The 12,777-nt window shown below is 39.0% G+C and overlaps 1 protein-coding gene across 3 annotated transcripts in view; it reads right to left on the bottom strand.

The window, feature by feature from the left end:
- LOC107681944 (zinc finger protein 385A-like) overlaps positions 1–12,777 on the bottom strand; it is an 85,681-nt gene that overhangs the window by 26,038 nt on the left and 46,866 nt on the right. For 2 of the 3 annotated variants that reach the window (XM_016478317.1, XM_016478318.1), the window contains one exon: positions 5,441–5,586. In XM_016478317.1, coding sequence (XP_016333803.1) covers positions 5,441–5,586 — 146 coding nt within the window. Of the gene's footprint in view, positions 1–1,123; positions 1,802–5,440; positions 5,587–12,777 lie in introns of those variants that run through there. The other variant, XM_016478319.1, reaches the window with a different exon arrangement.

Genomic DNA, 12,777 nt, shown 5'->3' with positions numbered 1-12,777 from the left:
GACATACAATGTAAGTCAGTTGGGTCTAAAACAACACTGGACTCTACTGACTTACATTGTATGGAAATTTTTTGAACAACGGAGATTATTTTTGTACTTTCCCTTTAAAGGCCAGTATGTGAAATATTGCTGGTTTTATCAATGCCTCTCTAACATGCTGTTTTTATGGTATTGGCAGACACTGCATCTATACAAATTATCAAAGTGAGCAATTAACAGCACGTTACATTCATCCATTTGGCAAGCACAGTGTCTGTCATATGACCTCCTGATGCTCCCTCTGGAAAACCGCATCCCACAAACTGATAACTGTTCAGAAATAGCCAGATTCTTCTCATTAGAAAAGCACAGACCTTTTAATGACCCCTTAAAGGGCCATCATTTACTCAGTCTTATATCATTCCAAACCTTTATGGCTTTCTTTCTTCTGTGGAACATACTGTAGAGTAGTGATTATTCTATACAGTGAAAAGTCAGTGGGGTCCAATGTTGTTTTGGACCACATTAACTTTCACTGTACACTCTCAAAAAAAAAAAGGTACAAAAGCTGTCACTGAGACAGTACCTCTTCAGCAGGTACACATTTGTACATACAGTATCATATCAGTACCATAAGTCCATATCAGTACCTTTAAAGGTACATATTATTACCTAAAGTGTATACATTAGTATCTAAAATGTATAAAAATGCACCTTTTGAAAAGTAACTGCCACAGTTACAGCTTTTGTACCTTTTTGTCTGAGAGTGTATGGACAAAAACACATGAAACATTTGTTAAAATATCTTCTTTTGTGTTGTGCCAAACAAAGTCATACAGGTTTGAAACAGAATAAAGGTGAACAAATAATTGTGGGTGAACTATCCTTTTAAAGGAAATATGCCCATACAACAGTGTCATATAATTTAGATAAAAAAAAAAGGTCTTATGTCAGTTAATAGAAACCATGGATTGTTTCAGCCTGTCGAACACCACAAGCCCAAAATGCACTGCATTCAAGGTGCAATGGCAGATAAAACATCCCACAAAGTTAACAAATGCTGTTCGGCATCCAGTGCTTTGCACAGAGAAAAGTACTCAGCTTTGTTACGTCTCTGCCTGAGCTATAGCCGGAGGGCACTCACCTTCTTATCCTCAGAAGCGCTTGGATCTCGCAGCTGCATTGGATCCTCCATGAGGGAACTCGTGTTTGTGTGTGGGAGGGTGTGTGTGAGAGTGTCACTCATCCAGAAGGGATCCTAGCTGTCCCACCACACCACCTGATTCTCCCACATTCACACGCTTCTGTGCCCACTTCTGGGGACGCTAGCGAGCGATTCTTGCGTTTGCAGGTCCAAGATATGATTAATTGTTGTCTCTCTTCCTAGTTTTGCTGCTTCTTTTCCACAGTCGGTCGTCACTCTTGCCGTTACGGTTTGGTTTCTCGTTCTCCGTTGCTTAATCTCATCCACCTTCCTTCCATTCCTCCCTCCATCCTTCCCGACACTTCACAGCAAGCCAAGACTACGATCCTGGTTGGATGCTCTCTCTTCATTTTCCTCTGCCTCTTACTTGCTTTTCTTTCCTTTCCTTTCCTTCCCGTTTTTTTTTACTCCAATAATAAATTCTGTCGTTCTTTCCTGTGCTCTCTTTCACTGATCTCCTTCCTCTTTCTGTTCTCTTTCTGCTCACTCGCTGACTGCTTATTTTGCCCAGATGCACTAAGAATGTCATGCACTCGCTCACTCCCCAAATCACCCTCCACTCCCTCATTCTATCAAAAGCACAAGCTGCAGAATTCAGCCCTCCTCTGGCTCCCCCGTCATGATGGTCCTCTCGCTCTTGCCACATACCTTTACAACACATGTGGAACCAATACAGCGGCGACCCGGGCGAGATGAATAAAAGTACTAAAAATATTTGAACTCGTAATGCCTTGTGTTTGATATCTTCCAGCTATTAAGGTCGAAAATTACAGTTTTTCGAGGGGGTCATCGGAGGTAAAGTGCATGCAGCCAAAAGGTTTCAACTCCAAAAGTCCACGTGGAGTTGCATTACTCAGTGAGGAAAATTGGCAAGCTGTGCGCATAAATGTCACCTTTTGCGAGTTAAAAAAAGCGAGGCTTTACTCGAAGGAGGCTGCAGGTGAGATGCAACAAGTTGGCGCACGAGCCGCCCGATCTAACGCCTCTGAAATTCCTGATTCTGCAGAATAAGCAAGTGTCTGAGGGAGGTTTTCTGTACTTCCACGCCACAACCAGCTGCTTGGTATAAATTATTCAGGTGCCTCAGTGCCTGCAGGCGCATTGACTCAGACAGGCAGGTAGAAGCCAAATCACATTAAAGACAAATTACAGCTGGACTGTAGAGGAATGGAAGATTGTGGTCCACCCCGGCTCTATCTACAGCTGATCAAAAGCATCTGATATTGGTAAAATTTACAAAGCAAAATAATTATTTGGCCAAACCCACACATTTTTGAAAAATACTTTGAACTAGATTACAGCTTCAAGTCTGTTTGATTGCATTCCAACATGAATGCGATTCCAGACAGAACAACTTGAGCACAGCTGACATATTGTATGTTTATAAGCAGCGCTGGGGAAACTACTTTGAAACTGCAGCTTGCCAAGCAAAGCTAATCATAATTTAGAGATTTAAAAAAGTTCTGGTTTATAACAAACCACAAACAAGAAGTTGTAAAAACTAGCTACACTAAAGTTACATAAGGAGTAATATGTTTTTGATAAATAAAATGTAACTATAAATAAAAAGATTTAAAGGGATAGTTTACACAAAAATGAAAAATCTGTCATTAATTACTCATTCCGTTTAAAACCCGTAAGTTAAGATATTTTTTGATGAAATCTGAGAGCTTTCTGACCCTGCATAGACAGCAATGCAACTACCATGTTCAAGGCCCAGAAAGGTAGTAAGGACATCATTAAAATAGTGACATCAGTGGCACAACCTTAATGTTATGAAGCTATAAGAATACTTTTTGTGTGCAAAGAAAACAAAATTAATGACTTTATTCAACAATTTCCATGTTAGTCTTCTGCGCGTGTTCACGAGAGTACCACAACGTATGCATGAACACGCATCGAAAACTGACAAGGAAGAGAAGAATTTGTTGGATAAAGTCGTTATTTTTGTTTTCTTTGTGCTCAAAAAGTTGCTACATTGCTACAAATGAAAGAGAGAACTTCTTGGGATGAACTGATTCAATAGACTCAAACATACTTTCAAACACACCATAGACTTTCAAACAAAACTATGAGCACATTTGATTATTATTGCATTGTGCACATTTGATTTTAAGTTCTAATTTATGACAATTCTGCTAAATTAATAAATAGTAATACATTTTTTATGCATTTTTAAAAATTAATTTATGTATTTGGCAGACATTATATAAAATAAAAAATATATATATTATAAAACTAATAATTATAAATGTAAAGTGAAGCTAGGGTTCAGTTCTGTGCATGCTCATTTTAAATCAAATCATATTCAAATGTCAAAAGACATTTAATTAAACCACACAACTGATGCCAGCTGTTAGTATAATACCTCAATAGAAGCCTATATATATTACAGTCTGTGTGAGTGAATTCTTGTTAATGTCAGTATTCCATTAGGCAATGGCATAAACACTGCAGTGTGCTTTCAGCGGTGTCCTAGAGAGAGGTCGGCCTGTCCTTCCAGCCTCCCCAACATCGCCCCCTACTGGGCATCAGGACAATTTCCCCTTCGGACTTCAGGTCACTCTCACATTGAGCCTTTAACCGTAGTGATTAATAGCCTGCTGCAATGCTTAAACTGCCTAGATCTAAAGATTACAGCTCAGTGTATAAATATAAAATAAATGGCGTAAGTACAAGAGACAGTAGTTAAGCTCTTAGATGCTGACTCTTTCACGAGCTCATGCATATTTCAAAATATTTAAACATCCCTTGGCTTTTTCTAAAAAGATAATAATGTGGCAGAATTGGAAGGCAATGTGTGATGTGGATTTATTGAGCTGGCATGGGGAGAGTGTTTTTTCCTTCTCAGTGTTACGAGACTGTGCCAAAGGGCAGGCCATCTTTCACACTGGTAACAAGTGCAGGCAAATACAGGGAATTTAGGAGAGAGAATACAAACGACGGACATCTCAGGCATGGCTGGATCCCACAACTAACCTTTCCCATTCAATTTGCTGACCAGCATCCTCATTTACATAACAGAATGCAATCTGGGAAATGTGCAGAACAGACTCGGAGTAAAAGTGCTGAGAGAGTGAAACGAGCTGCATGCTAATCAAAATGATTAGCTATAAGTCACGATGACATGAGAGAACTCACAGCATTACACCGTCCAACGGACAGCAGCCAGGCACATTCAAATACACAAACAAGCCAGGAATGATATTTAAGGTCATCTTTTATGTAATCCGAACCCTGTTTCATAACAACAAGTACACATTAGCATATTATGACATTAATACACCAGATCTGAATAGTGGAGGGGAATATTTTCAGGAAATACTGGGATAGTGCACATAATGAAAATTGTTTCATTGTTTACATCGTTCAAAACCTGTATAACTTTTTTTTTCTGTGGAACACAGATTATATTTTGGAGAATGTTGGTAACCAACCTGTTTTGGTGACCATTGACTTGCATTGTATGGACAAAATACACTGTTACATTTCTCAAAATATCTCAATTTATGTTCCACAGAAGTCAGTCAGTCATGTAGGTTTGGAATGGTGACCAAAATCAAGGTCATCAGAGTTTTCACCAAACTATCCTTTTAATGTATGGCTTTAGAAAACTTTATGATATTATGTTTCCTCACTGTCCCCCACATGCATGAATTACATGCATGAGTTTTCATTTTTGCATGCTTTTAATATTGCTCCTAAAAAGCAGCATCACTTTTTATTTATTCATTTATTTCTGAATATTTAAAAGCCGTTTCCTTTGTTATGCACTGTTTAAAAGTTTGGGGTCAGAAAGATTTAAAACAATTTTTTTTTTTAAATAAGTCTCTTCTGCTCAGCAAGTGTATGTTTAACTGACCAAAAATACAGTAATATTGTGAATTATTATATTTTCTATTTTAATATATTTGAAAATGTCATTTATTCCTGTGATGGCAAAGCTGAATTTTTATTTAGTATTCAACCGAAAGTAACACACAAATTGAGAATCACTACCTTAATGCAATTACCATAATATACATCTTTTCCAAAAGCAATTTATTATTATTTATCAGTTTTGAAAAACTGTCCAATAGCATTGTGACATACTGTAGATAACAACCTATATACAAACTTTGTCTAATCTAATATCAAGTGGCATGAGGTGTCCTGACAACACTTTCCATGAAAAGTAACAATATAGCATATTTGTTTTTTAGGAGTAATGCAATAATGCAGCACTGTCAACAAAGATTTTCAGAGGCGTAATCTCACCGCATTGAAGTTGTGGAAGAGCCCAAGGCTCTGTGGAGGCGGAGTCTCCATCGGAAACTGTAGGAAGGGCTTCATATCCAGATGAGGCTGGATGACTGTGGGGGTCCGCAGAAACGTAGGGACAGCCCCTGTTCGGTTGATGCTTCCTGCAGAGACAAGAAGAAAGAAGTTAAAGAAGCCTAATTCTTTCTTTAAACTTTCCGAATGAGCTTAGTATCTTGTCACTGGGTTAAATTTGTAACATCAAGCCTGAATAAAGCGCCTTTGCTCAAATTCTGATTTTCATGCCATACAGAGGTGAAACACGGAGGCTCAGAGGTGGCTGTGCTGACACATATTTTTTGTCAGCACAAAACTCATCAGAGAGATGTCAACCTTTGGTTATGAAACAGCCCCCTCTCTCTCTCTCTCTCTCTCTCTCTCTCTCTCTTTCTGTCTCCCAATCCACGTCACCGAGTCTCTGTTCCCTGTCAGCCTGTCTTCTCTTATCCTTTACAGCCCGCGCAACCTCTTGCATGAGACCGTGTGAGGACCCTCTCATCAGAATTAAGCTTTAGCGAGCAGTTACTTTAAGCTGCTTAATTTCTGCTGCTGGATTTTCCTCGCCTCAAATTCCCTGCAGTCTTAAATCTGTTCCCTTCTATCTCTCTCCCTCTTCCCCTTGCTGCCTGTCTTCTTCTTAATCTTGGATGATTTTTCGCCCTTCTCTGCTTCCATTTCAAGATTGCTCGTCAAGACTACTCTCTCCTGATTTCCTAGTGCAGTTGAGATGGTTTCCTCACGTAGGAGACGTCATTAGGCTGTGCTGCTGTGGGCACACATGTCAGGATGCGCAGGGAGAAAGAATGAAGGAGAAATAGAGATTGAGAGATATGCTGTCTCAGCCTGGCCACAGCTGTTCCTCCTGCTCTCCTGCTGGAGCCTCAGGCCTGCACGAGTCCTGGCATCATTAACTCAAATTAGGCATGCAAGACTCCTCACTGGCTGCACAGCACACAGGGAGATAAAGAGCGAGGGAGAGAAGGAGAACAGCAAGAATAAGGAGGCAGACTGGTTGCAAGATTGCTGGTGAGAGAGAGAGAGAGAGAGAAAGTGCCAGTGGTCGCTTGTGGGCACTGCTGGTCCCTGATGCAGTGCTCAACAAAAGTCACATGACTCACACTCTAAATACTCCCTTTTGCTGCAAACGGTTATCTTCAAAAGTGCCGCAGTGTGCCTTAAAGAGATAGTTCACCTAAAAATGGAAATTGTATAATTTACTTATCCTCAGATGTTGTTATTTGTTCCAAAAGAGACATTTTCTTTGAGTATATAGTTATCAGGGGCTTTCAAGCTCCAAAAAATACACCATAAAAGCACAATAAGATATCAAGAAAGTGATCCTTATGATTCATTCACTGTATTTCAAGTCTTCTGATGCCATAAAGACTGACATTTAAGCCATTATTTACTGGCCTTCATCATCACAGCAAACATCACACATTAGTTTTAAATTTATGAGATTTCTTTTTATGATTTCTGAAGGATCATGTGACACTGAAGACTGGGGTAATGGCTGCTGAAAATTCAGCTTTACCATCAAAGAAACTATTTCATTAAAATATGAAATAGTTCATTTTAAATTGAAGTAAAATTTCATAATATTTGTTTTTACTGTATTTTTGATCCAATAAATGCAGCCCTGGGTCAGCTAAGAAACCTCTTTCAAAAACATAAACATTAAAAGACTTACCAACCCCAAACTTTTGAATGGTGGCATTTGTTTATTAGTAACCACAAACCAACATTTAGTCCTTAACTAGCTAGCCCATAAAAATAAACTAAATGTTTAAAATTTTAATAAAAAAAAATCAAATTATCAAATTGTAAACATTCTGTATATTTTATTTTGATGTCTATTTAATATATATTGCCATTAAAAACATATCATCAGAGTTTTAAACTGTTTTAACAAATCCCAAATTTTGTAACCGGGTTGAAAGGGGAAAAAACAGAAGTGAACAGAAAACAAATCTGCTCATACTTTATACATGATGATGTGAATTCCTTGTATATATGCTATGTTCACATTCAAAATTAATATTGGCATGTCATGTTTGGTTACTGTGAATGTGATGCTAGATTCATTAAAGAATATTACTGAACAACTTTTACATTTTAATGTTTTTTAAACCATTGTCACTATGAATTGCAAGTAAGGTGATTCAAACAAACCAAAAATATATATATATAATAATGATATAACTCATTTTTAAGTGCACTATCCTTTTAACTGGCTAAGAGGAAAGAGTTTGTCTGAATGGCACTATGCCCTTCAGCCACATAAACAAGACAGAAGACTAAGCTCTAATGTACTCTGTGTGCTTGTCACTGCAATACAGTGCTGACATAATTCAGGATATGTTTGACTGATACAGCGTGAGAGGGCCCAAGCCTGTTTAGTCTGTCCACATGCCAGCAGAGAAACGGCACAGATTTGTTGACAACGAGGGAAAGATGTAGAGAGAAACACAGAGGGGAGCAGAACACGAGTGCACTCGAAGCGTGTGGGGGACAGTTGTCCTTGCAGCAGAGTCAAAGTGTGTGTGACAAAACACCACGGCCAGCATGCATAAATCAGGTCCAGTCTGCTTCCTGCCCCTAGTGTATAATTACCTCATTAAATTAAAGAACACTTTCAGGACCCAGCTCACACTGTAAATCACTGTGACGGGGTAAGTGCATGCGAGTGCGCGTGTGTCATGCGTTTACAAAAACGGGAATAAGATCTCGTACTTACTGCTCAGATAACGTATGGCGCTTTAACGCATCTTCCATGAAAAACAAACCAATAAAGACCAGCACAATGACAACTGGCTTCAAACAAGCACGTTGATTGGACACTGAGATCCTCCGCTGACAAACAAAGTGCCTTGATGATAATACCAGCGGTCTTAACAGCCTCATCAAGCCTATGTGGCGCAGGGGGAGATGTTGTTCTGCCACTGTATCTGAGTCTGATTCTCCTAACAAGCTGCGGGAACCTGATCAGGCTGGAGAAGGGGGTGGAGGACAGGAGTGACATGCTAGGAATCCTGCAACACACGCCGGGCCCGTAATCACCACGTTTAAAGATCCTGCGGAGAGGGGGCAGCCGGGAGCCGAGGGACAGACGCGCACGGGGATAAAGAAGCTGGTGTGAAAGGAATCTTTGGGAAGAGGCTTTGGGAGAGAGTGATCCAGGGCTGCGTGTGGATATGGGAGAAGTGCGGGATAAAGAGTGGGGGAGGAGGGGTTTATAAATAGAGAGAAGGGCACGGGAAGATCAAAGGCGAGGGGAAGCGATTCAACAAACTCAAATAATTCGGAGCCTGTTTGGGCCTGATAAATGGAATCTCAGGCGTGCTTGCCGCTCTCTAATACTGAAGCTTGGCAATCCTATTTCTTAGGCCGTGCGTTTGCCATTTTCCGAGGGCTGGCGTAATTGTGAGGAGCGCAGGAGGAGATAAGGATGAAATGGTTTGGAGATAAGGAATAATCATGATGAGGTCAAGGCTGACACAGCTACGGAAGGAAAGGAGGGAAGATTTTTGCGATGGCTGGAAAATAAAAGGATGTTACTGTTAAAACATGCATAAAAGGCACTGAGCTGTATCTTATTAGTTGGCCGGTCACCTTCAAACCGGGAGGTCAGTAGTTTAATTGGTTTCAGCGGAAGAGAAATCGGTGACTTGGTTTCTTCAGGTGCGGAGAGGCACCCAAGGGAACAGCACAGCGTTTCTGGCCTCAGGCTGCTCCCCTGAGCAACATTATTCCAAATTTGAATGCATACAATACATATAGGGTACAAATTGGTGTCATTATTTTGCTTTGATTTTTGCTGAATTAAATTCACAGTAGTAAATGCTACTTTAAATGATTTATTTTAATGACAGTATAATTTTCCCGTTACAAAAAATGTACATTATTAATAATCGTGACACTCAAGAAGTAACATTATTTTGCACCCTTTCGACAGCATAATGGGAATACAATAAAAAAGTATATATATATATATATATTCTATCTATTCTTTTTCTATTCTATCTGTTTTCTTTTTATTTATTATATAATTTTAAAAAACCTTGCTGCGTGTTAACTAAAACTAACTATAGCACTTGCGTATCATTGCTCTTTTGTTGATTTTGATTGCTTCCATTGTCCTCATTTGTCGCTGGATAAAAGCGTCTGCTAAATGGGTAAATGTAAATATATATATATTAATAAAAATAATAATAATGTTGGAAAAATGTTTATTATTGTCATTATTGTCAATAATTATTATTATTATTATTTGAATTAGTTATTACATTTATAAAGGGTTATTATTGTTATTACTTTATACATTTTAAATTAAATTGTTCTAAGACATTTCCTGCATTTGGGAAGAGGGCTCAAAAAATCAAACCACAACTTAATAGAAAACAAAACAAGAAAAAATGACTAATGATTAATAGGATTAAAATATCCTATTTTGTATCCTGTTTGTGGAAAGTGCCATATACATCATTCATGCAATAAAAACAAATGGAATACAAGTGAAGAATAAGGGGTGCAATGGTTACAATAGCAAGAAATGAGAGAAAGGTTAAAAGAAAGAAGAGGATGGCTGGCTTTGGATGAACACAGATGTCCCCTGGCAAGCAGCAGTGGCCCTGAACAAATTGGAGAGAGAGAAAGAGAGAGATTGAGAGAGAGCCAGGGTCCCCGAGAGCCCCTCACTGAGCACCTGTCATGCAGATGATCCAGAGGAGAGTGAGACTGGAGCAAATGCAGATTAATGAGATGAGAGATGCAGATAGATGTTTAGTCCCCTCTGAATCCACCGCTCTATGTCTGTCTGTCTCTTACTAGCTCTGTGTACTTTAATCATGGCTATCCTGATGAGCTTTAGATTCGTGCCATTCACAGTTGGGGAGTAACTAACAAAAAGTAGACCTCATGTCTTACACTCACAATCGCGTGATAGTAAAAAAAAAATCCATTCTATGTAAACTTCCCTTAATTATGAAAGTTATGAATAATGTCCCATTCAAGGCGGGAGTAACTAACAAAAAGTAGACCTCATGTCTTACACTCACAATCGCGTGATAGTAAAAAAAAATCCATTCTATGTAAACTTCCCTTAATTATGAAAGTTATGAATAATGTCCCATTCAAGGGCACAAAAATGGCATTTGGAATTTGTCCACTATTTAATCGCAATTCCATTTGGTGCCACTAGTGATGCATAGATAGCTTCAGATTCAAAGCAATTCAGGTGCAAAATGTAAATTTATTGTTATGTATAAACATTGTAAAAAGTCAGATTATACAAAAAGCCCAGATCTTTCCTCTAAAAGCCACCTGCACTTCATATTCCAGAACACAAAGTGCTGTGTAATTATTGCTTGTATTACAGCAGACAGGTGTCATCTCCTTCAGCCATCAAACGAAAGCTATAAGCAGGAACAGTTGCTGTATATTAGAGGAAGCACTCAGCATGGGACAAAAACTCTTTGTATGTTTTCATTATTTTGCTTTTGAATGTGCAGATCCTCAGATGTTTTCATTATTAAAGTATGTGGTGACAGCGTGGCACACTGTGTTTGCAATTCATGATTATGTGTCGCAACAGCTTTTGTGTTACATTTACATTTGTTTATACCACATTTGCTGAGAATAAAGTAGGCTAGGTATATGCACCGATTTTTGTTCATATTGCCAGTGACAGTTTTGTCGTGCACTGCTGACGCCTGTGCAGTTTTTTGTGCCGGGGAGAGATTTAATTAGCTGAAATCTAAGAAGGCCAGACAAGACAGTCTGGTGATAAGGTCAAGGTTTGTCTTCAACTGTCTACAGTTGTAAATCAGAAGGAAAAAAATCAAATCAGCTTTCCAACCAAAATTCATCAGAACTCATCACTTCTGCTGATGGGGGGAAAAAATAAAATCACACGCTGTCTCCAGTAAATTAATTTCTTTCTTTTCATTCATCTGTATGCTGACAGACTCGTCCGGTCGGGGACCTGAGCCTATGTCCGTCCTGTCCTCAGGTGTGACCAAGGCAGCAGAAATGGCTCATTCATTTAACCAATTTAGGTCCAATTACTGTGACGGCAGCATAGCACTGCTCTCTATTCCAGTCCCGTCATCTGACCGCCAACGCAATCCGCCATCAAAACCAACCTCAGGATAAAAAACACACACTCACACTCACAAACACGATCTTATCACTGAAACACACAGCCATGAGTGGCTTATTGCTTTTACTGCATAAAGAAGTGGCAACAGCAATATGGTAAAAGACACAACATGCATCTGCTAAGTAATGTGATGCTTTCTTAGCCGAACCAGTCAAGACTGTGACAAACAGAAAAACATTCTGCCAGTTGCTTGGTTTCATTATCTGTATTGGCCCTTTTAACAAAGTGGTGCATTCAGTCAGATTTTAAAGCTGGAACTATTATTTTTTTTACTCTTAAACATTTTATACGCCTCAATCCAGTGAGTATCTAGTCACCAGCTTCCTCTATAAGCCACTGGCTGGATTTCATCACTCAGGCTGAGCACATGAAAGTGGCTCGAGGTCTGTGGAGAGAGCTACTCATTAAGATTCTCATTTAATTACAATGAACACACTTCTCGACGCTTCCGCACTTCGCCTGGCTTCCTTCAGCCTAAACTCAAGTGCATCAACAAATATGAGAGAAAAAACATATGCATAAAACTCAGTTTGCCAATGTCTGGAATGGAATATACTGTATACTGCTTGTTTGCTTAAAACAGTACGTGAAACAGTATGCAGTATACAATGCTAAATATGCCATCCATGTGTAAAGCACAAGCAAAGAAATGAGACAAGATCATTGGCTGCATTTAGAATGGAATGCTACTTTACTGCAAACTGTAAAGTATATTCTGTATTTTGCTACAGTATTTGTAAAAAATTAGTGGTCGACCGATATATCGGCCGATATTTGGCATTTTTCAAATATCGGCATCGGCCGATAAGTTTTTCTGCTTGGCCGATGTGTTCGAGGCGGGACTTTTATTTTGACGGCGCTGAGAATGACCGCGCCAGAGCACACAGTGCTCACATTCTCCCTCTTCATTTTTTGCTGTCTTCGTTTAACAGTTCTGCTTAATACAGATAGAAGTCTGTCTAATAATCAGATAGAACTGTTGAACAAATGAATTAAAAAGTATACAAAAAGTATTATAACGATTGCTTTTATATTATTAGTAACAGAAAGGCAAACATAGTACTTTCTCGTTTGCCGTCAGCATTCAGCAAATACGCATATCATTTAAACAAACCTTTAAATGACTAATGAACAT

Source organism: Sinocyclocheilus anshuiensis, unplaced genomic scaffold (genome assembly GCF_001515605.1).
Source record: "Sinocyclocheilus anshuiensis isolate Anshui unplaced genomic scaffold, SAMN03320099.WGS_v1.1 scaffold2090, whole genome shotgun sequence".
In the NCBI taxonomy this organism is placed as follows: Eukaryota; Metazoa; Chordata; class Actinopteri; order Cypriniformes; family Cyprinidae; genus Sinocyclocheilus; species Sinocyclocheilus anshuiensis.
This window is presented reverse-complemented; position numbering and strand designations above follow the sequence as displayed.